Below are 24,271 nucleotides of genomic sequence, written 5' to 3' on the forward strand. Positions count from 1 at the left end.
AATAAGTTTATACATGTTATTTCAAAACTGTATCAAAAAAGTAGTGCAAGAGTGAAGGTGAACGGAAGGTTGACAGAAGAGATAAGATTGGAAGCGGGTACGAGACAAGGATGTCCCCTGTCTCCAACATTATTTTTATAAGTTATGGAAATTTTGACTAAAATGATAGAAAAAGATGAAGAATTGGAAGGGTATAAGGGATATAAGATAAATCTGTATGCGGATGATATTTTGATTATTTTGAAAGATATAGAGAAAGATTTGAAAAAGATACATAAGCATTTGGAAGAATTTGAGGAAATGACAGGTTTGAAAATAAACTGGTCAAAATCTGAACTATTAATGAATAATAATGGTAAGGAGTGGGAGATTATGCAAGAACAACTTGGGATAAGGATTAAAAATACATTGAAATATTTGGGTATAAAACTTTCACTCAAAGTTAAAGAAATGAAAAAAACTAAATTATGATGTGGTGATGAATGAAATTGAGAAAAAGATAGATAAATATAAAATGATAAAGTTGTTTTGGTTTGGTAGAATTGCAATGTGTAAGATGATGTTGTTGCCAACGTTTAATTTTTTATTTGAAATGTTAAACTTGACAGAGAAAGATATTGAAGGATATCAGAAGAAATTGGATAAATTTTGCAATGGTGGGAAAAGACCTAGATTACTGAAGAAAATGTGGTATCAAAATCAAAAGGAAGGTGGATTAGGAATCCCTAAACTACTCAATTATTATTGGGCTTATACTATTCGGACTGTGGTAAAAATATTTAAAGGTGAAGATAGCCATTGGAGAGATTTAGAATTAAAAGACATCAAGAGATTTGGCTCAACATGTTTTTTAGATAAAGCAAAATCAAAATGTGTAATTAATAGCTATTGGTTAAAGGGACTGAGTAAAATTTGGAATAAATTTGTTAAAATTTTAATTCCAGATATAATTTTCTTAGGGAAGACAATTGAAAATTGGCCGATTAAAACTAATATAAGTCGTGATAAGGTAATGGAAGATGAAAATATACAAATTATAATAGATTGGTTAAAAACTTCAGAAAATGAAAGGAGGAAAAAAGAAATCATTGAAAAATTGGGTTTAGGCTGGTTTGAAAAAATACAGATAGAAAAATGGACTAAGAAAGTAAGGGACAATTGTTCGATAAGTACAAGTAAAACTGAAAAGGCCTCAAAAGGTTTTAAGGCAGCAGGTACTAATTGGCCTCTGCCAATTAAGTGTTTAATTGCATTTGAGGACCTATTGGCTGCTTGCAATGTCTGCTCCAGACGTGCCTTCCATGTCCCTTGCAAGTGGAAGAGCACCCCAAAGTATCTAAATGTCCTAACCTGTTCCAATCTGTGTCCTTCAATTTTCCAGGAGTATTGTCTGGGTCTTTTAGCAAAAACTAAAATTTTTGATTTATCAAAGTTAAGGACCAACTTGTTCTGTCTACAGAAGCCAAGTGTTGCCCTAATTGCTCTTTTCAGTCCCATGGGAGTTTGTGAAATAATAGCAGCATCGTTGGCATATAGGAGAATCAGGATTTTGCGTTGTGCTATGTTAGGAGGACGTAGATCAGGGTTCTGTAAGAGATCAATCGGGGATTAATATAGAAGTTAAAAAGGGAGGGGGACAGGATGCAGCCCTGCTGTATCCCTTTTTGAACCCTTACTGGGCCGGTTAAAGTCCTTTGAGGATTACATCTCACTTTCAAGGTGGAATTGGCATACAATTTTTGTATGAGGAAAAGGAGGCGTTTATCGATTGTAGTGCATTTTAATTTCTCCCATAGAGTATTTCTGGATATTGAATCAAAGGCCTGCTTAAAATCAAGGAAGGCCACTTAGGGAGAGGAACTTTTTTTGTACGTATATTTTTGCACCAGATGGTGAAGTATCAAGATATGATTCACTGTGGATCTTCCTTCTCTAAAGCCGGCTTGTTCATCTTTGATTATCCCCCCTTAAATTAGCCAATCCTGGAGTTTATAGTTTAGGTGTTTAGCATACAATTCACTAATAACACTTCGAAGACTAATGGGTCTATAATTTCCTGGATCATTTCTATTACCCTTTTTATAGATTGATATAATAATTGCTAATCCCCAATCTCTTGGCGTACGGCTCGTTTTATCTATAAATGTAAACAGCGATGCTAAAGGTGGGGCCCACCAACTGGTGTTCTTTTTGATTATTTCTGGGAGGACATTATCAGCACCAGATGCCTTATTAGCCTTGAGGGCTCCGATCAACCGGGATATCTCTTCTGGTGTAACGGGGCCAGTAAGCAGTTTGGTCCAAACTAATTTGGCTCTCCTTAGTTACATAGTCAGGATCTGTATATAACTCTCTAAAATATTCTTCCCAGGCCTGAATCGGTACCTGATTAGTTGGGGGTAGGGGGGATTTCCCCAATCCTCTGTTGATGTACCAAAAAAGGGATGTATTTTTTGTCCTGACTGATGTAATTAATCTCTGCCAAGACTCCTTCAAAGCTGCACTTTTCTTTTCTTTTAGGAGGTTCTTATATTGTGCCTTCAACTGTTTTAAGAAGTGAGGGTGATCCTCAGAAGGGTCATTTTTACTTCTTCTGTATTCCTTATTATACATCCTTTTTAATTGCACGCAATCTCTATCAAACCATTTTTTTGTTCTTTAAAACCAGTTTTTTGGAGTGAGCTAGTATTCTGTTAGTGAGAACTGATTTCAAATTTGAAATTAAAGTTTCAAACTCCTCTAAGTATGGTCCTTCAAACTTATTTCTTAGTAGAGATGTATGTAATTTTATGGTTTCTGGAACTAACATCCATTTAGTAACTTCCTTTGCATTTTTCTCAATTTTTACCTGGGTATTTTGGCTCTCTAATCTGGGTAGGTAGATTGAGACAACCCTTAGTAATTTCTGGTGTAATGTAAGAGTAAGGATAAGTGAATCGTGATCACTTTCCAGACGCGAATCTACCTCCATCTTCTGCAAGAACTTCAGGAGGTCTTATGATATTATCCAGTAATCAACTGTGGATTTTCTTCCTGCTCCCCGATAAGTATAGTCTGCTGGGTAGTCACCCCAAGTGGAACCGTTCAGGATGCAAAAGTCCAAGCGTACAGTCATCTGTTTTACACACAGTCCTGCCCAATTTGTCTTAGTGTCTTTAAATTGTCTGGGATGCAGGGGTTCTCCTGGTACATTCTCATCATAATGGATCTTAAATTGATTAAATAATGCTTGATCGTTTGGGCCCATCCTAGCGTTTAAGTCCCCCCCCCAATAATTATTGCTGCTATAGAGTATTTATCTAAGCAGCCCAGGATAAAATCTTCTATGCCATCCCAAATCTTGTTGATCAAATTATTCTTATTGAGTGGGGGAATGCAGATATTAAAAAGCAATATCTCCACCTGTTTAAATAAGAGTAAGGTAGTCACAACCCATGGCTGCAAAGGTGGCAGTGATACACATTTAAATTGTAAGGATGTATTCACTAATGTCACAATACCCCCTTTAGCTTCCCCCCCCCACCTTACTTGGGACAGCTGGGATAGAGTTAACCCAATAACCATCTAACTGTATCTCTGCAGAGGTCCAGGTTTCCTGTAAGAAGAGAATGTCAAATTGTGATATATAGTCAAAAAAAAGTTGGTCTTTTGATGGAACTATATGTCATTGTTTCTTTTACCTGTTCATCTTCCATTTTTAAGCTTAACAAGAAATTGTATATTTTCTTTATTAATTTTTCATCTCCTCCTAACATTATTTGGTCAAATATGGTAGACTCTTTGTAGAAACCATAATCCTTAATAGTTTTCTCATATCTTGATTTTATTTGTATATGCGACCACCATGATAAGTCCACATCTTGATTCTGCAACTCTTGTTTGGTTTTAAGTTCCCCTTCTACATTTAAAATATCTTTATATGTTAAGATTTTTTTTCCAGATTTACTACCTTTGCATGTATAAATGCTTCCATTGTTGAGAGCCAAACTGGAATTTTAATATAAATTTTTGCTTTTATCTTTTCCCATACTGAGAGCATTTCTTATATAGTGTCTTTGAAAATATCTATGAGTTTTGCTTTTTGTTATACCATAAAAAAAGCATGGCATGCTAATTGGAGATCATGGTCTTCTAAAAACAGTAATCTTTTATGTCTAAGCGTTATCCATTCCCTCACCCATGTTAGTACAGCTGCATGATAATAGAGCTCCCAATCTGGTAGTCCAAAACCCCCATTGTTTTTGGACTCTTGCAACATTTTCGATCTTATTCTTGCTTTTTTCTTGCCAAACATATTTCAAAATTATAGTTATTTAATTCATCAAAATATTTTTTTTCTTTTTTTATTGGGACTGTTTGGAACAGGAAAAGTAACTTTGGCAAGATATTCATTTTTATGGTTGTGATTCTCCCTACCATTGATAGCTGCAAATTTTTCAATTTATCTAAGTATGTTTTACTTTGTTGTAATAGACTTGTATAATTTTCTTCCTTAATTGTAACACACCTTGCTATTATATATATTCCCAAGTATTTAACTTTCTTAACTATGTATAAATCTAGTTTCTTTGTCAATTCTCTCTTCTGTTTTTCTGTGAGATTTTTAGCTAAGATTTTAGTTTTATCTTTGTTTATTTTCAATCCTGAGACTTGTTCATATTCTTCTATTATTCCCATTAATTTAGGGCCCATTTCCAGTGGTTCTTCTAAGATAAATACTAAATACCACTTGCCTATTATTGTGCATATTATCATTTGAAAACTGCTTTGAAAACTGGAATAGTGTTGTAGTGATGTTATGATGCTTCTTACCCATCTACCCAATTACTGTGTTTGAATTAAAATGATACCCAGTCTTCCAATAATTGTCTTATTTTAAATGGTAATCATCTAGCTAATTCCAATAATATATCTTCCTCAGTTTTCTTTTATTGTCGGGTACTTTGTGATATTTGTATGTAATTTGGAAATTATTACTTGCATTAAAGCAATAAGTTTGGAGTAAGACTCAAACTGTTTATTTATCATTTATCTTCTTCTAATAATTTATAAAAGATACAGATCCATCATAAAAATAGTAGTTGTGATCTCTCTGAGTTAGAGATCCATTTTCAATAAATCCAAGAGGAAAAAATGAAGTTGCTAGTTCTGGTTGTGTAGCCTAATTTGGAGGCCAAGACTGATTCAACACATTTTCAAATGTGTTTTATACAATTATAATAATTCTGTAATCCCAGAGCCATTCATCAACCAGAGTCAAGAACAGTATGGCTTTTTATAGGTTCCCATGAGCATTTAGTTGATCCACAAATCATTGGACTAGAGAATACTATAGTCTTATCCAAGTATTCTTAAGTTCTTAAAATAGTGCAGATGTATATTTTATCTTGCTGAAGACAATCTGTTTGAAAACATTTCTTATTTGAAAATATCCTTTCAAAATTGGGGAACCTGTTTATAATGAAGATACATATTCTTGTTTAGCTTTTTAGTTTTGAGGTGTGGCAGCTCCCAAGAGCTATGGGAAATGTGGCCATGATGCAATGAGATAGAGTATTTTTTCCCACTTACTGAAAAAAATATAATAGGTAAATTAAGTCTCTTAAGGTAGAGGTTTGGGCTACTTAGAGATCATTTGAGGAGAATGCAACATATATTTCCCAAATTGTTCTATTTGTTCCTGCTATTTTCCTATTACTCATTCTAAAACAGTGAAAGATATGCTTTTTCAAAAATTATGTTATGGGAGGAAAGAATTTGGTAACATTTTTATGGATGCCATGTGATTTTTTCACTTATTCAGTCACAAAGGAATGAATGTTTCCTATTTGTTTAATAGAAAATAATACTAACAGTATCATCCTATAGTCTACTAGCTTCATTTAAAAGAAAAAACTCAAAACTTCATCAAGATAAATTGTTAACAGTTTCTGAAATTCCCTACGAATTAGATATAGAACCTTATTGTGGGGGTAAGAAAACATTTTAAAAATTGCAAAGCAGATTTTGTCACAGTACTAGAAAAAATAGAAACTATTGTGAAATCCTGAAAAGAGGCATGATAAGAGTAGCTGCTTAAGAAATGGGGTGAATTAATGGTTTACCATAGTTTATTGGAGAGATTGTGTGTTCTGTGACAGGAGAAAAGAAGGAGGGCTGCAACACACAAAAAAAAGTTCAGGTCAAAAGTGTGTGTGTGTACACACACACACACATATATACATACACATCTGTTTTCTCATCTAATTCCTTACCCTGAACTTCTTGTATATACACACAATGCTTTTTTTTTTTTAAATTTGAAGAATGGTCAAGAGCTTTAGAAATGAATCAAACAATGCTATCACACACACACACACACACACACACACACACACAAAACAACAAATTAGTATCCTCAATTTGTTCAAAATGCAAGATTGAAGAGAATAAACTAACCACTGAGGCCAGACCTCCCCAACTGATGTACTCGGACTAAAAATCTCATTATCTTCTAGATGGTGGGTTGTTGGGAATTATGGGTGTCATGTTCAATCTATCTTGAAAATGCTATGTTGAGCAAGAACTGATTTGTAACATTTAGATAAGATTTTTAGACAACTGATATATGTCAAAGGTCTGGTCAAAATCTCAAATCTCCTGAAACACAAATAAGAAAATTCATACATCCATGAGCTATTGAACTAGCAAAATCTTATGAAAAATGCATTTTTAATAAATCTGTGCTGTCACTGTGTTGTGAATATCTTAAAAATAGTTATCTGAGGACTTCATTACGATTTTTAATAAATTTAGTGTGTCTTTTTCTAATTACTGTTTCAAGTTCATATTGAGGCAAAAAGGTTTTAAGACTTATTTCAAAGTGACATTTCAAGAAACTTGTTTCTTATAAAACAGGGGTCCCAGCTCCTGGTCTATGGACTGGCACCAGTCTGCAGCATGCCAGCAACTGGTCTGTGCAAACAAGCAAAGCCCCATCCGCAGGATGCAGGCAGCACACAAAACCATGCCCCCTTTGGTCCGCAAAAAAAAAAAAAACTTTCTCCATGGAACCAATCCCTGATGCCCAAAAGGTTGGGGGGCCACTGCTGTAAAAGATGCATAATTGATAAAGTACAGGAACTATGGTTTTTAAACAGTGAAAGTAACATTTCCCATAGGAGTTAAAAGTTGATTCTCTGTATGAATGTCAATATGTGATCCTGTTGAAAGAAATCTCTGTGATATACTAAACGACTCTTATTCCAAGTCACCATACCTTGTGAGCAATTTGGACATTGATAATTACCTCTGCTTAGAGAATTAATTATAGGAACAACTTTTATAGGAATCATAAAATGTAGTATTGTTTTAAATTATTTTTATTTTATTTTTTACCCCTCACAGATAATGAAAAAAATGAGTAACATCTATGAATCAGCAGCCAATACTCTGGGAATTTTTAGCAGCCCCTGCCTGACCAAGGTAGAATTGAGAGTGGCATGCAAAGGCATATCTGACAGAGATGCCCTCTCTAAACCAGATCCCTGTGTCATACTGAAAATGCAGTCTCATGGACAATGGTTTGAGGTAGGTGTGCAATTATATATTTATTCTCTCTCTCTCTCTTCCTCCCTCCCTCCCTCTCTCTCTCTTCCCTCCCTCCCCCTCCCTCCCTTCCTCTCTTCATATGCTACACTTTCAAAAGAAAAGAAAAGGATTTGAATTTGCCCAAAGCCACACTTCCTCCTGGAGATGAATGACACTGTCTTATAATTCTTCCAGTCCTGTCCAAAAAATTAACCAAAAACATAAGTCCCATCTGCTGCAAGGATGCCCAATTTGATCTCAGGGGCACTGGGTAGTTTTTTAATCCTATGTCAGTGGTATTTCTGAATGAAACTGCTACAAATCTATGCCTGATTTGGCAGAAAACAATAGGAGAAGGAAATTTGCTGTCTTCATTGAGAATCCTAGCTTGTCTTTATTATCTTTACTATTCATCTATCATTGCTCAAGTAGCAAATGGTGACAGGTATATATTCTATACTTTGAGACTGTTCTAGAATAGTGTCAGAACAAGAGAGAAAATCTTATTTCAATACTAGTAGAGCTCATAATTACTTCAGACTATTTCATTAATAGGCCAGAAGCCAGATGAAGGTACGCTCATGAACAAAAGGAGTAAATTGTTCTTATCAAGAAATTATTGTGCTATGGCAAAACGAGCTGGCTGAAAAAATGCCAATATTTTGATCAAGGCCATATTGGGAAAACATTAATTTGGGACTATGAAAGGAGTACACAATTAAGAAATTGATTAATTGAAATTCAGTAATTTGCTTGGGAAAAAAAGAAAGAAAATGAAATATTTTCAATATATGTAATGGTGGATTTAAATTAACCCTACCAGCTTAAAAGATGCCTGGCCTAATCAGTACTAGCAACTCATCTAGTGATAAAACATACAGAAGCATCTGGGGCTCTCAATGCAAACCACTGAAAGGGAAATTCCAAATAAATAAATTAATCCTTTTCGACCCTATGGTTCTATTATTCTAGTCAAGTGCATGTATTTTGTTTGTAGCTAATCTTATTGCACAAGATCAGAAGTATGCAGGGCCAGGGTCAGAAGTATACAGATTAGAGCATTGCATGTAGGCTGGAAGATAGCTCTAGCTAATCATTTAACACAAAGAAAATTACCTATTGAGGAAAGAGATATTTTGGGAAGGAGTAGATGGCAGACAGAATGTTCCAGACACTCTGAATGAATGTCATCCATAGTCCCAATCCAGCTCAAGATCCAACATGCTGTGGATCTTATTCTGCTGTGTAGAATGTATTAAACATAGCTTACTTTTACCCTAAGGCAAGCAATGTGGACAGTTTTTGACTTCTGGATGTTAATTTCCAGCCTTAATTTCTAAGGCTGCATATACAATGAATCATGACTTTGGAAGTTAGTTCTCCTTCCGATGATGGTCTCTAATCTTTTGCAGGGCCTTTTAGGCAGTTTTGAGAGAAAATCAGGATATTTAGTGAAATGTACAAGTACATATTATGTGAAACCTGGTTCAAAAATAGTAACTGGGAAAGGAATTTTGGAGTCCTAGTAGACCAGGGGTGTCAAACTCACAGCATCATGTTGTCATTTGACGTATCATGACCTTTTCCCCCTTTGCTAAAATGGGGGTGAGCGTGGCCAGCATGTGACGCATCCAGCCTGCAGGGTGCAAGTTTGACATCCCTATAGTAGACAGTCACTTAAATATGAACCAGCAGTGTGACAGCAGCTAATGTGATCCTTGGTTGCATAAACAGAAGAATAGAGTCAAGATCATTTGAAGTATTAGTACCACTTTATAAACCCTTAGTAAGACCACACTTGGATGCTGCATCAAGTTTTGGTCACCACGTTATAAAAAAGAAGTCAAGGTGTTTGGAAAAGTGCAGAGAAAAGCAACTAAAATTATTAACGACCTGGAGACTAAAACATATGCAGAATGTAGGTTGCAGGATTTGGGTATTGCTAATCTAGAGAAAAGGACTCATGAGTTCTAGATGCAAAGCTGGGTGACCTTGGCCAGTCACTTTCTCTCATTCCTAGAAAAGAGGCAATGGCAAGCCATTTCTGAAAAATCTGGCCAAAAAAAAAGGAATATTCTATTATATTTCTATTATGTGAGGTTTCCAATATTTGAGGGTTTGTGACAAAGAAGAGGGTATCAACTTATTTTTCAAAGCATCAGAAGACAAGATAAAAAGCAATGGATGGAAACTAATCAAGGAGAGAAGCAACCTAGAATTAAGGAGAAACTTCCTAACAGTGAGAACAATTAACCAATAATTGCCATTAGAAGTTGTGGTGCTTTAACACTGGAGGCTTTTAAGTAGCGACTGGGTACTACTTGTCTGAAATGATATAGGGTCTCCTGCTTGAGCAGAGGGTTGGACTGGAAGACCTCCATGGTCTTTTCCAATTCTATTCTATAGGTATGTTTCTAAGAACAAATTCCAAAGGAATATATTTCTTTTTCAATCAAAAGTCTTCTTATAATCTTATTTTTCAGATACAGTAGAAAAGTAAATTCTTAAAATGAATTTATCTAGATATGTTTATTTCCCCCCTGTTTTCATAGACTACTAAATCAAGGAAAATAAGAATTGGAGGGGAATGAGTAGTCTCAACAGCCCTGTTCTACAACATACTTAGTTGGGTCAGTTGTGGGGAGGGGTGGTGAGAGAAACAAATAATCCCTAAGAGATTATATTTAGGTTAAAAGTGGCCCAGCAAGTTACATCTAGTCACTCAAAAGAAAGGAAAATTCAAATTTTATGTGAGAACACAGAAGTGTAAAATACCTTTAAATTGGAAACAATTCTGATAACAATATTAAAAATAAAATCAACATAACTGGTTAATCACCAGGGATAATTAAAACTTTTTTTCAATTGTTATATAAGGCCATTCTCTTCAAAACACATTAATTATGGAAACAAATGCCACTGCAAAAAAATATGTCTTTAACAGCAAAGAATGATTCTGACATCAATGCTATGACTTATAAAGAATCATAAATGCCTGTTATTCCTTCTTTAAATCATGAAAATATTTTGCTTAGATATGTATGAATGGAAGATTCATGTTCTTTATATAGTTTAACATCAGTTGGTACAATTATCAGTAGACTGAAGAATTAAGAAATGTTGTTAAAATTGTGAAGTCTGAGGAAATACGAATTTATAGAGAACTCCTAAATTGGATAGAAGTAAATAGCAGATACAGAGCCAGTTTACTGTACTGATTAAAGAATTAGGCTAGAAACTGAAAGATCATGAGTTCTAGATACAAAGCTGGGCGACCCTGAGCCAGTCACTTTTTCTCATTCCTAGGAAAGAGGCAATGGCAAGCCATTTCTGAAAAATCTGGCCAAAAAACCTGCAGGGACTTATCCAGGCAGTCTTCAAGAATACTCAATAAAAGATTAAAATGAAGGGTCTTTTGTGTTCTCTGAGTTTGATTGTTTTCTTGCAGATATTTCATTACCCAAACTAGGTAATACCATCAGTGTTAGTGTTACCTAGTTTGTGTAATGAAACATTTGTAAGAAAACAACCAAGCTCATAGAGCACTAAGGTCCCTTCAGTCTTCAAGAATCAAATATGATTTAAAAAAGGAAAAAATAGCAGATGGTTGAACCTCAAATATTAAAAGATCTTTTAACTTACAGAATCATAGAATAATACAGTTGGAAAGGATCTACATCCTAGGACGTCTTCTTATCCAATCTCCTGCTCAAGTAGGAGACCCTATACCATTTCAGACAAATGACTGTCCAATATCTTTTTAAAAGCCTCCAATGATGGAGCACTCACAATTTCTGAAGGCAAACTATTCCATTGGTTGATTGCTCTCACTGTTAGTGAGAACATTTCTTCTTAGTTCTAGGTGCTTCTCCCCTTGGTTAGTTTCCATCCATTGTTTCTTGTCTTGCGTTTTGGTATTTTGGAAAATGGACGTTGCTTACCTGAATGTCCCTTCTGAGCACACTGCTGGAGAATCCAAGAGCGTGGGTATCTCCCCTCAGTCAGGTTGATATACTGAGTGTCTGTATCTTTAAGAATTCGTTGACTCCGCCTTCATGGCCTAGCTGAGGCTCAGTTTCTTTCACGAAGGAGGCACAAAACAAGGTCCAAAAGCCAACCGGAAATCCGGAGCAGAAGCCAGCCAGGGAGGGTTGGATTCTCCAGCAGCGCGCTCAGAAAGGACGTTCAGGTAAGCAACGTCCATTCTCTAGCGCGCTGCTTGGAGAATCCAAGAGCGTGGGACATACCCAAGCAAGTGTCAAGTAGGGCGGGAGGCTGATTGCTCCCGGGTGGCCAGATCAGAGATGACAGATTGTAAAACACACCGTCCAAAGGACGCCTCAGCCAAGGCGAAGGAGTCAACCTTATAATGGCGTATGAAAGATATAAGAGATGTCCAGGTTGCCGCACGGCAAATGTCCAGCACTGATGACTGGGTGGCCCAAGTGGCCATCGTAGAGGCGCTCCTTGTAGAGTGTGGTAGAATAGGGCCCGGCGGTGATCTGTTCTGGAGTGAATACGCCTTAGCAATACACGCCTTGAGCCAGTGGCCAATTGTGGTCGAAGACACTTTACGTCCCATCGATGCCGGCAAGAAAGAGACGAAAAGCACCTCAGATTTGCGAAAAGGCACAGTGCACTTGATGTAATGGCGGAACGCCCGTCAGACATCTAGGGTGTGCCATTGAGCTTCAAGCCGATGCCGGGGTGCAGGGCAAAAATCCAGGAGGACAAGCTCTTGAGAGCTATGGTAGAGCGAATTCACCTTCGGTAAGAAGGAAGGATCCAGTCGGAGTACCACCCTGTTGGTGTGGAAAAGTCAGAGGTCGGGACGGACCAAAAGTGCTGCGAGCTCAGAGATTCTCCAGGCGGAGGTAATCGCAATGAGGAAAACCACCTTCAAGGTAAGAAAACGCAGGCTGGTGGAGGATAAAGGTTCGAAGGGTGGGGCCATCAGAACTCGGAGGACCAAGGGAAGATCCCATGTTGGGTATCGGTGGACGACAGGGGGACGGAGATTAGTGCCTCCCCGGAGAAAGGTCCGAATCCTCGGATCCTGTGCCAAGGGTAGAGTCGATGCTGCCGGTAAGACCGTGCAGAGAGCAGCCATCTGGTGGCGGAGAGTATTTGGCACGAGACCTCTGTCAAAGCCGTCCTGTAGAAATTCAAGGAGAGCAGAGACAGACATGACAGCCGGATCGGTGCTGTGCGTGGAGCACCAGCATCGGAAAGCCCGCCATGTGGCGTCGTAGATTCTATTCGAGGAGTCGTGATGGGAGGCTTGCATGGTGGCGATTACCTGCCCTGGCAGGTTGTCCCTCATTAGGAGGATCCTCTCAAATGCCAGACGGTCAGCTGGAGCCACTGAGGTTCAGGGTGGCGAATGACCCCCTGGCAGAGAGAGATCTGGTCCTGGGGGATCCTCCAGGGACAGGAGATGGACAAGTCCAGGAGGTCCGCATACCATGGCCAACGAGGCCAGTGTGGGGCAACCAGGAGAACCTCCGCGCCCTCCGACAGGATCTTGCGCACCACTTTGGGAATGAGAGGGAGGGGAGGGAAAGCGTATAGCAGGCCCAGGGGCCAGGGGCATTGGAGAGCATCCGTTCCCTCCAATGTTGGGCAGGGGAACCTGGAGAAAAAACGGGGAAGATGAGTATTGCGGGGGCTCGCAAACAAGTCCACGAGCGGGGTCCTGAACCTGGCTGACAGCTCCCGAAAGAGAGCTGGGTATAATCGCCATTTGGCATGGTCGATCTGGGAGCGGCTCAGCCAGTCCGCCTGGATGTTGTCTGACCCGGATATATGTTGTGCCGTAATGGAAGGCACATGTTCCTCCGCCCAAGAAAGAAGAGACATGGCCTCGTCCAGGAGAGGTTTGGAGCGAGTGCCGCCCTCTCGGTTGACATGTGCCTTGGCCGTGGTGTTGTCCGTTAAGATGAGCACATGCTGCCCCTCTATGTCGGCCTGAAAATGCCGGAGAGCCAGGTGAACTGCCCGCAGCTCCAACCAATTTATATCGTGCCTGAGGTCCCTCTATGACCAGCGACCCTGCGCTATCTTGGTAGAAAGATGGGCACCCCAACCCACAAGACTCGCATCCGTTGTTACCGTCACCTGGTACGGCTCCTGGAAAAAGAAGCCCTTCGTCACAGCCGGGGAGGTCCACCAACGGAGGGACTGTTGTATCGAGTGAGGGAGGAATACCTTGGTCTTGGAGTTGCTGCCGAGGGACTTTTGGAGCGGGAGAAGGAACCATTGAAGGGGGCATGAATGGAGACGTGCCCACGGCAGTATGTTGATGCATGAGATGAGCTTGCCAAGGAGTTGAGACAACCTCAGGACGGGAACTGTCTTGGAGGAACAGATCTGCGATATCAAGGTTGCAATGCTTAGCCGACGATCCGGGGAGAGGAAGACATAGCCTGAAGCTGAGTCGATGATGGTCCCGAGGTGCAGGAGATGCGAGGTGGGTTGCAAATGGCTCTTCTCCAGATTTAGAGAAAAACCGTGACGTTGCAAGGTGTCATGCACAATCTCCAGGTCCTGTAGAGCATGCTGGCGGGATGGAGACAGAATCAGGATATCGTCTAGGTAGCAAAGGACTCGATGGGAATGAATCTGAGCGAGGCGGCTACCACTGCGAGGATCTTTGTAAAAGTGCGAGGGGCCGATGAGAGCCCGAACGGCATGGCCCTATACTGAAAGTCCTGGTTGGCATAAGAGAAACATAGGAATCGCCGGTGGGACGGCCGTACCGGAATGTGGAGGTAGGCCTCCTTCTGGTCGATCGAGGTCATCATGTCCAATCGCCGGATGCAGCCCAAGATCGACTGTAGGGACTGCATTTTGAACTGATGGTACGATATCCACTTGTTCAGCTCCTTCAAATCCAGTATCCCTCTCCAGCCCCCGGAGCTTTTCTGAACGAGGAAAAATATTGAGTAGAAACCAGTTTCACGATGTTCTATGGGAACCGGCTCTATAGCGCAGATGTCCAGAAGACGTTGTATTTCCTCGGACATCCGGCGTCGTTTCTCAAGGTTGGCAGAGACGGCAGAAGCGGTTGGGAGGGCAGGAGGAGAACTCCAGGGTCAGGCCCAGCCTGATCGTTTGAAGGACCTATGCATCTGATGTTGAAAGCTCCCATTGGTGGAAGAAGTGGGCGAGCCGGCCGCCGATGGGACGAGAAGCAATGCAGTCATTTGCCACGTCTGAAGGGGCGAGATCCCGTACCTCGGAAGGAACGCTTGGCGGGCTGTTGGCATCTGCCACGGTCCTGAAAGGCAGGACAGTCAAATGGGCAATCGGAGGAGAAGGCAGAAGGGCAGTAGGTGGCGGAACTGCTGGTTCCAGGTCCGGCCCAAAAGGGCTGCCCCTGACCACAAGGAGAATAGCGGTGATCAGCTCTGCAGTAGGAGGATGGCATAATTTTTCTCTTGTCTTTATCCTCTATGAGGATAGGGTCCAGCGCCTCCCCAAAGGGGCTGGAACCCTTATATGGAGCAGAAGCAAGTCGCCATTTAGATTTTGTTTTTTTGTTTTTTGTTTTTTTTTATTTTTTTATTATTAAAATATAAACACAGATATAAAGACAATACAATACAATACAAAGACAAACAAAAAACCCACCACCTACAAACCCACCTAACATTTTACATTTACGTTTTTGTCATCAGCAGAATATATGTCATTGAGCTTATATAGTTTAATAAAGAGTAATTATTAAATGTCTAATTCCAATGTTATAACTTTTCACTACAAATTTACATTTCTTATGGGTTCATCTCCTTGTGCAAGTCAAGATACAAGGCGGATAAAATTAAATATGGAATTGCAAAAGATCTGAACGAACTGGACAGAATTTTATTAGGAGCAGACCAGAAAATGATTACTAAAACATATAACTACCTTTTGAGAGACAAATTAATAGAAGAAACAGTTAAACATAATATGACAATGTGGGCCAGGGACATACGACATAATATTCAATTGGCAGACTGGGAGAAATTATGGAAGCAGAACATTAAAACGACAAGAGCCACATCTTACAAGGAGAACCTCATTAAAATGTTTTATAGATGGCACTTACCACCAGCCCAACTTGCCAAAATACACCAAACACTTCGGCGTTGTGTTGGAAATGTAAATCAAAAAAGGGGACATATTATCATACTTGGTGGAAATGTAGGAAAGCCCAACACTATTGGCAAGATATAAAAAATACTATTGAAGAAATAACGAACATTCAAATAGAAAACAGTCCAGAATTTTTTCTATTTGGCATGATAACGGCACAACATCTTAAGGAAACGAAATATCTCATCATACATATCTTGACAGCAGCAAGACTACTGTTCGCGCAAAACTGGAAATCAGACCAACTCCCATCCAAAGACAAAATCGTTGCAAAGATAACAGAGTGTGCTGAAATGGACAGATTGATGCTGGAACTCCAGGAAAAGGAAGAAAGCGAATACTATCTTGTATGGCACCAATGATATCAATGGCTGGAAAGGAAAATCAGCAAAAATGTAGAGGACAGAAATTAGGGTAAAGGCCATTTAGATATTGTGTCCGCCTTCCAATGGCGGAGCCACAGTAGGCGGTGGGACGTAAAGGTAGAGACCAGGGAGCGGGAGGCGAACTTGGCCGCAGCAAGGGCCGCATCGGCTGAATATTCCTTGGAGGCCACCAACTTGTTCATGTCCTGGTGGAGACGCCTATCATCGGGAGGGAGCCGTTCCTGAAGCTGGCGAAGCCATATCAACGATGCACGATTGAAGAAGGAGGCTGATGTAGCCGCTCGAATGGCCCAGGCAGCCGCCTGATGAGATTTGTGAAAGACGAATTCAGCTCTCTTATCCTCCGAGCGTAGTCCGTCCGCAATGTCGTTGGAGAGGACTGCAGACAACGTCAAGGCAGCGATCGGGGCATCCACGGAGGGCAGAGTCAGCAAAACTTGGAGATTGGGTGCCGAGCAGAATAGCTTCTTATCGAGACCATTGGGTGCCGCCAGAGACCCAGGTTGGGACCAAGGTCGCTGAACAACTTCAGAGAAAGGCTGCGGGCAGGGAATGAATTCCTGATCCGCTTTGGGCACCGCAAAGAAGGCCTCGTGTGGAGATGGATCGCCTGGTTGATCAAGTTGAGCCTGAGCAGCGGCCAACTGTGTTGTAACAATGGCTTTGTGGAGTAAGGCTTTGAACAGAGAGGGCTGGAACAAGCCCGTGAAGGCTGGCTTCTTGGGCAAAGTGTCCTCGTCCTCTGAGAGCTCCATGTCTCTGTCATCGTCGTAGTTCAATTGCGAGTCATCACTGTGAATCGACTCCTGTAGGGAATAATCACTAGTCTCGATGTCGGCTCGTGGAGGGACCGGAGCCACAGCAGTGAAGCATGGTTGACATCTCTGAGGTAGGATCCCCTGGGGCTGAACCACTGGAGGAAAACCGGTCACCAACACTTTAGAGAGGATCGCCGAAATCATGGCTTGGAGGTCACAGTAAAGGGGCTGTTGACCTTCCAGCAACCGGAGCCCCGCCGCTGTGGGCGTAAAGGTGGCCTCGGGCGCAGGGTGAGACAAAGGAGGCTGATGTACCGGGAGTGGTGCAGGAGGCGGCGATAGGTCTGGCAACAAAGTTTGCTGGCCAAACGCTTCCAGTTGGTAAAGCGAGATGACCCCGGTGGTATCGCCCGGAAGCAACGTAGGAGAGGCGAGCTGAGGTGAAGGAGATGGTGGGGCGGGCATCGCAGCAGGCGGTGCAGCAGGTTGAACAAATGGTTGGGCCTTGCATTGCACCTGGTCAAAGCAGCGTTCTAAGGCATTGTGCCGCCGCTTTGCGGCCTTGACCTCAGCTGAGGAAGGCTTGTGGCCCTTGGAAGTTGAGGGCTGGTCTTTGTTGGAAGCCCGCTTGGAGCGTTTCTTGGGCCCCTTGTGAGAGGAGCACTCAGGCGGTTGGGCCTTGGGAGGGCTGTGGGCCTGCTCGAGATCCGAAAATAGTTCGGAATCACCCATCGCAGAGAAGAGGTTTTTTAAAAAAAAATGGGGGGGGGAGGACGACCCCTACTCAGGTACCCCCAGCACAGTCATCTCTGAAGGCGACGATTGAAAGAGTCTGCTGAGAAACTGGCGAAGGGAAAGGCAAGGCCCAGACTCAAAATGGCGGCTGTAGGTAAAATGGCGGCCAGGCCCGACAAGATGACGAGAAGATGTAGCGCCAAAGCGGGAGACCCCAAGGCAGTGAGCAAGATGGGCGGTGGCTAAATTACAAGGGCCCAGAGAGTTCAGATCGTGATTACCGGCCCACCTTGGCGAAAGGCACCAAGGCTTGAGGAAAATCCTTCCAGGACTTCGCAGCCGGCCGACGATGGAATCACCAAAATGATGCGAGCGTGGGAAAACCCGGCCGTAACGCGCAAAGCAGCTAGATTTAAATGCAGTCCTCTCACCGGACTTGGCGCGAGCCTGGAGAAACGGCTCAAAGCACCGCCGCCAGCGAGCTGATGCCCGTGAGCGCGCAAACAGTCCGCAGTCCTTTGAGCGTTTCGGGCAAGGATAGTCTGTGCGGGGTGTGCCGCGGAGCACCGGGCAGGGACCCCAAAGCCTCCCAGAGGGGATGAAGGCTGAAGATGGCGGCGGTTGTGGCGGCAAGCCGGACAATCGATGCGCTCACCAGCGGCTCGAGAAAAGGCGGCTGAGGAGAAAAAATGCTCGCAGAGATGCCGATGACAAGGCAGAGCTCTGCGGCTGTCAATCGAAGAAAAGCGAATGGAGGCAGACGGCCTGGAGCCCCAAGACCGATACCGCCCCGCCAGCAGCCGACAAGCAAAGTCTGAGCGCACGCAGAGATGCCGATCACAAGGCAGAGCTCTGCGGCTGTCAATTGAGGAAATCGAACGGAGGCAGGCAGCGTGGAGCCCCAACGCCAATAACGCAGCGCCGGCAGCCGAGCGGCCCAGTATAAAATGAGAGCGCTCGCAGAGATGCCAATCGTTAAGGCAGAGCTCTGCAGCTTTCAAATGAATAATGCAGGGGACCTGGAGCCCCAGGTCCAACACCGCCCCGCCTGCAGCCGAGTAGCCAAACACGAATCCAAACAACAGAAGGGGAGTCAGAAGCAGAAAAAACAAAGTAAATCAAATTAAAGCAAAGTCCAAGAGGATTAAGGCAAAAGAGTCCAGAGGAGTAAGCGAAAAAACACTCTATCAATCCTGACTGAGTGAAAGGAACTGAGCCTCAGCCAGGCCGTGAAGGCGGAGTCAACGAATTCTTAAAGATACAGACACTCATTATATCAACCTGACTGAGGGGAGATACCCACGCTCTTGGATTCTCCAAGCAGTGCGCTAGAGAATAGTTTGACTCCTTTATCTTTGTAGGAATCCTTCAAATATTGGAATACTGCTATCATGTCTCCCCTTGTCCTTCTTTTCTATAGACTAGACATACTCAGTTCCTGCAACTGTTCTTTATTATGTTTTAGCCTCCAGCCCTCTAATCATTCTTTTTGCTCTTTTCTTCATTCTTTCCAGAATCTCAATATCTTTTTTATATTGTGGTGACCAGAACTGGATGCAGTATTCTAAGTGTGGTCTTACTTAGGCTTTGTAAAGCAGTACTAGCACTTTACGTGATCTCTCTTCCTCTATTAATGCAACCTAGGATTGAATTAACTGTTTTGGCTGCTGCCGCACACAGTTGGCTAATATTTAAGTAATTGTCCACTAGGATTCCAAGATCCCTCTCACAATTACTGACATTAAGTCAAGTTGATTTTTCTTGCCTAAGTGTAAAACCTTACTTTTATCTATGTTGAATTTCATTTTGTTAGATAGGGCACAGTGTTCAAGTGTGTCAAGATCTTTTTTGATCTTAAGTTTGTCTTTTAGGGTATTGTCTATTTCTGTCAGCAATGAGGAAGAGAAGGTATCTTTTACTTTCTCCTCCAATTACTTTTCTTATTTGCTGTTTTTCTTCTTTTTGAAACAAATGGAGACAAATATTTATAGCAGCTTCAGCTTGGAAGATGTTAAAGATCAAAAACCATTGATCCAAGAGTGCCATAGACAGGCGCACAAAAACTAACTCAGTGCCAATAGGAAGTCAGTCATGGTACTCCCAAGTCACAGAACTTTTTCATTGATTTAATTGGAGTGCTGTATGGTTGTCATGCTCCTCTTCTACTAATGTTCCTCATTTCTGACAGAACAAAACTGCCCCATTCTAAGTCCCCTCAGTTTGCAGCAGAATGTTTAGGCTATGTTCCCAGACTCCTGGGTCTGAGAAGGATTATCTGAGAAACTTTTAGGAAAATATTTTAATATAATTCACAAATTATAAAATTATAAAATTCTTCATTTTAAATATTCTTTATATAGATGATGCTATTTTTATAAGACAGCAGTACAAGGAATAAGAATAAATCCTGGGAATAAGAAATCAGCTCTCTATGATTTATTCTTGTCAGTTATGAAGAATCCATGAACAAAATTATTGATATTACAAGAAGCTGATGTTTGCAAATGTCCATGTAGAATGGCTTGATATCCATTTCAGATTTTACACAGCTGAGACTGTATCCATCCAACATTTCACAGTTCTCCAAATAGATACCATTCTTGGCAACTATGGAATGCCCTGGAAGGCATGGTTTGAAATCAGTGCACATTTACATACATATATGAAAGTCCAATTTAAATAGGCACTTGGGGGAAAGGGCTCAACTTATTTTAAATATTAACAAATTTATCTATTGATCAGCTATTTCCCAAGGAGGAGATAATGCTGCTGCAATTCAGTGTCATGTCACTAAAGTTCAGCAATGTGCTTTTGAAGTATTTTGGGGAATCAGAGAAAAAGCTCTCAAGATCCAGGTACAGGCCATTAAGGCATGGGTTGTCCACAGCAGTGCTAAGAATTTGCAGACTTATTGCAAGTCAAATCCTATGTACTGGGCAAAAATAATTAATTTCCATTTTGATATAAGCTAGCTTCATATTTGGGTTATCCTCATATATGTGAATTAGATAGATAAATATAATCTCAACTGCAGATGATATATGTGTACTTCTCTTTAAATAGAAGGCATATTACTTTGGCAGGTGGCTGTGCCTTGCCAGTTTGTAAAATGTATCAAAACCTGGCATTTGAGATTTGTGGCTTAGATAGAAAGCTGTTAACAGATATATCAGTTTTAGAAACTGGGAGGAAAAAAAGATGATTATTTTCCTGCACTGGTTTATTTCCTGAAAGCAGTGAAGGCAGGTTACCTTGTTATCTAATGCAGTTGTTCTATTGTAGCCGCTGTCTTTATTTTTCAAATGAAGAATAGGTTATTCAGTTGCTGTCAGAAAATAATGTGCCAAATAGCCAAGCCAAGAATGTTGAGAGGGAAAATATTGACCATTTTTAATCAACAAACTGTCAATTTTCTGGAATAAAATCATTTCAAATATATTATCATTGCAGAACTCCTGTAACAATCAGTTTTGAAAATAATTGTACAGGAGAGAGTGATCACCTTGTCAATCACTCTAAGAGAAGCCCAAGGAGTACTTTGACTAATAATTGAATGTTCTTAGAAAGTTCTTGTATAGCTTCTGCTATCTGCTCACTCTGTTCCTGGGCCTTTCACCTTTATTTCATCTTTACAATGTGATCCTATATTATATGGTGGGACTGTCAAACTTGCAAACCATGGGCCAGATGCATCACATGCTGGCCATGCCCATGCCTGGTTTAGCAAAGGATAAAATGTGATACATCACTTGACAACACTGTGACAATGTGAGTTTGACACCCCTGCTTTTTGGTATTGATGATAGGTAGTTCATTTTGCTGAACTATAATTTCAGTCTGACTGATGATAAGGGATGTTGGAGTTAATGCAGGGATGAAATGCTCTGAAGTCTGCTACTGGCTTACTTCACTACCGGTTTGCTTCACGCATGGATGCGCGGTGTGCACCAAATGTGCACTTCACATGCATGCACACCGTAGGCGTTACTGCACAGTGCTGAAAAAGGATAATTAAAAAGCGTTTTCTGAGTCTTCAAAGGTAAGTAGAACAGCAAGATGAGGGGAACAGCTGTGCTGCGTGATTTAGATTCACTAGAAAGCAGGATTTCCTGCTTTCTAGCTAATATAAATCGCGCGACACAGCTGATTGTCGGAAATACTGGTTCGCCTGAACTGGTAGCATTTTATTTTTACTACCGGTTCGCCTGAACAGGTAGCATTTATTACTACCAGTTCGGGCGAACCAGTCCGAATTGGTAGCTTTTAACCCCTGAGTTAATCGATTTATTTCCTAGTAATGCATATGAATACACTATTACTAAATTAATTGTGTGCCATACAAAGAATTTCTGTCACTGGACTGTAAGGTATAGTAACAATTATTAATCGTACTACTACTATTACTAAGAAACAATTGATATTTCGATAGGAATCCAAATATTATTTTTATTTAAATAATAATTCCTTAATAGAATAGAATAGAATAGAATAGAATAGAATAGAATAGAATAGAATAGAATAGAATAGAATAGAATAGAATAGAATTTTTTATTGGCCAAGTGTGAGTGGACACATAAAGAATTTGTCTTGGTTCATATGCTCTCAGTGAACATAAAAGAAAAGATACTTTCATCAAGAATCATAATGTACAACACTTAATGATAGTCATAGGGTAGAAATAAACAATCAGGAATAATATCAATATAAATCATAAGGATACCAGCAACAAAGTTACAGTCATACAGTCATAAGTGGAAGGAGATGAGTGGTGGGAATGATGAGAAGATTAATAGTAATGCAGACTTAGTAAATAGTTTGACAGTGTTGAGGGAATTATTTGTTTAGCAGATTGTTGGCGTTCAGGAAAAAACTGTTCTTGTGTCTAGTTGTTTCAGTGTGCACTGCTCTATAGTGTCATTTTGAGGGTAGGAGTTGAAACAGTTTATGTCCAGGATGTGAGGGGTCTGTAAATATTTTCACAGCCCTCTTTTTGACTCGTGCACTATACAGGTCCACAATGGAAGGCAGGTTGGTAGCAATTGTTTTTTTGTAGTTCTAATTTATCCTCTGAAGTCCGTGTCTGTCATGTTGGGTTGCAGAACCAAACCAAACAGTTATAGAGGTGCAGATGACAGACTCAATAATTCCTCTGTAGAACTGTATCAGCAGCTCCTTGGGCAGTTTGAGCTTTCTGAGTAGGCACAGAAAGAACATTCTATGTTGTGCTTTTTTGATGAAGTTTTTGATGTTAGCTGTCCATTTTAGATCTTGCGATATGGTAGAACCTAGAAATTTGAAAGTCTCTACTGTTGATACTGTGTTGTCTAGTATTGGGAGAGGTGGAAGTATGGAAGGGTTTCTCCTAAAGTCTACCATCATTTCTACTGTTTTGAGTGTGTTCAGTTCCAGATTGTTCTGGCCGCACCACGAGGTTAGTTGTTCAACCTCCCATCTGTATGCGGATTCATCATTGTCTCGAATGAGACCGATCACTGTTGTGTCATCTGCAAACTTTAGTAGTTTAACAGATGAATCATTAGAGATGCAGTCATTGGTATATAGAGAGAAGAGAAGTGGGGAGAGCACACAGCCTTGGGGGGGGCCTGTGCTAATTGTACCGGTGTCTGCTGTGATTCTGCTTAGCTTCATGTGCTGCTTCCTGTTTGTTAGGAAGCTTTTGATCCACTTACAAGTGTGTTCAGGTACCTGTAGCTGGTTTAGCTTAGTTAGAAGTGTGTCTGGAATGATGGTATTGAATGCTGAACTAAAGTCTACAAAGAAGACCCTTGCATAGGTCTTTGGAGATTCAAGATGTTGTAGGATGTAGTGCAGAGCCATATTAACAGCATCATCTGTTGATTTAATTTGTATATAAATATGCACAACATTTATGCCAATTAGTATCTTCTTCGTTGTTGTTCCGCTGTTGATAAAGCAAATGTTGCTTTATTTTTGTAGATTTCCCTGTTATTTGAATAGAATCAGAGCTAGCTGATTATTAGCAATGCTATTTTGCAAATGAAACAAAAATGGAATATAATTTTTGTTGTTTTCTTTCCCTCACTAGCAAATCTTGGCATCAAGTCTCTGTTTATGAGAATTACTTAAAGTGGGCTCTTGCCAGATGTGCTGTTTAATCTAATTTCATATCTAATTTAATATCAATTTTGCACTGAGCATCCTCTTATAAAAATCAATTGTGCTGGTTGTTTATATTCACTCATGGTTTGAATGCAAATAGCAAACAAAGACATTTGGGGTAGCTTTAGTGCTGTCCTTATGACATGTTACTTTATGGCAGGGATGTCAAACTGGCAGCCCACAGGCCAGATGCATCATGTGCAGGCCACACCCACCCCTGCTCTGCAAATGGAAAAAAAGTCATGAAATGTCACGTGATGACAATGTGATGCCATGAGTTTGACACCCATGCTCTATGGTGATCTATTTCATGTTTGCTGGCTTATGCCACAGATCACCCTGCAGTATATGTCTCTAAGATGCTGCCAAATATTCTGCTCCTATTACCCCAGGCCCACACAACTTCTGTTTTGCCAGTTTCCCTGGTTACCTATATTGGCCTACCAGATGCTTGATAAAAAAATTGTGTTTTAATGGCTATCTAGGGCTAAGTAAAATTTGAGGCATGAATGTCAACTGCCTGATGGGCCAGAAGCTACGATT

At 40.8% G+C, this 24,271-nt stretch overlaps 1 protein-coding gene across 4 annotated transcripts in view; it reads left to right on the top strand.

Annotated features, from left to right (window-relative positions):
• The window catches only part of CPNE4 (copine 4), a 517,058-nt gene that overhangs the window by 139,116 nt on the left and 353,671 nt on the right, over positions 1-24,271 (top strand). For all 4 annotated transcript variants that reach the window (XM_060683625.2, XM_060683627.2, XM_060683626.2 and 1 more), the window contains exon 2: positions 7,387-7,569. In XM_060683625.2, the coding sequence (XP_060539608.1) occupies positions 7,390-7,569 (180 nt within the window). In that variant the 5' untranslated portion in view covers positions 7,387-7,389. The remainder of the gene's footprint in view (positions 1-7,386; positions 7,570-24,271) is intronic.

The sequence above is a fragment of the Pantherophis guttatus genome, chromosome 4 (genome assembly GCF_059756535.1).
Source record: "Pantherophis guttatus breed Tessera chromosome 4, ASM5975653v1, whole genome shotgun sequence".
NCBI classification, from domain to species: domain Eukaryota; kingdom Metazoa; phylum Chordata; class Lepidosauria; order Squamata; family Colubridae; genus Pantherophis; species Pantherophis guttatus.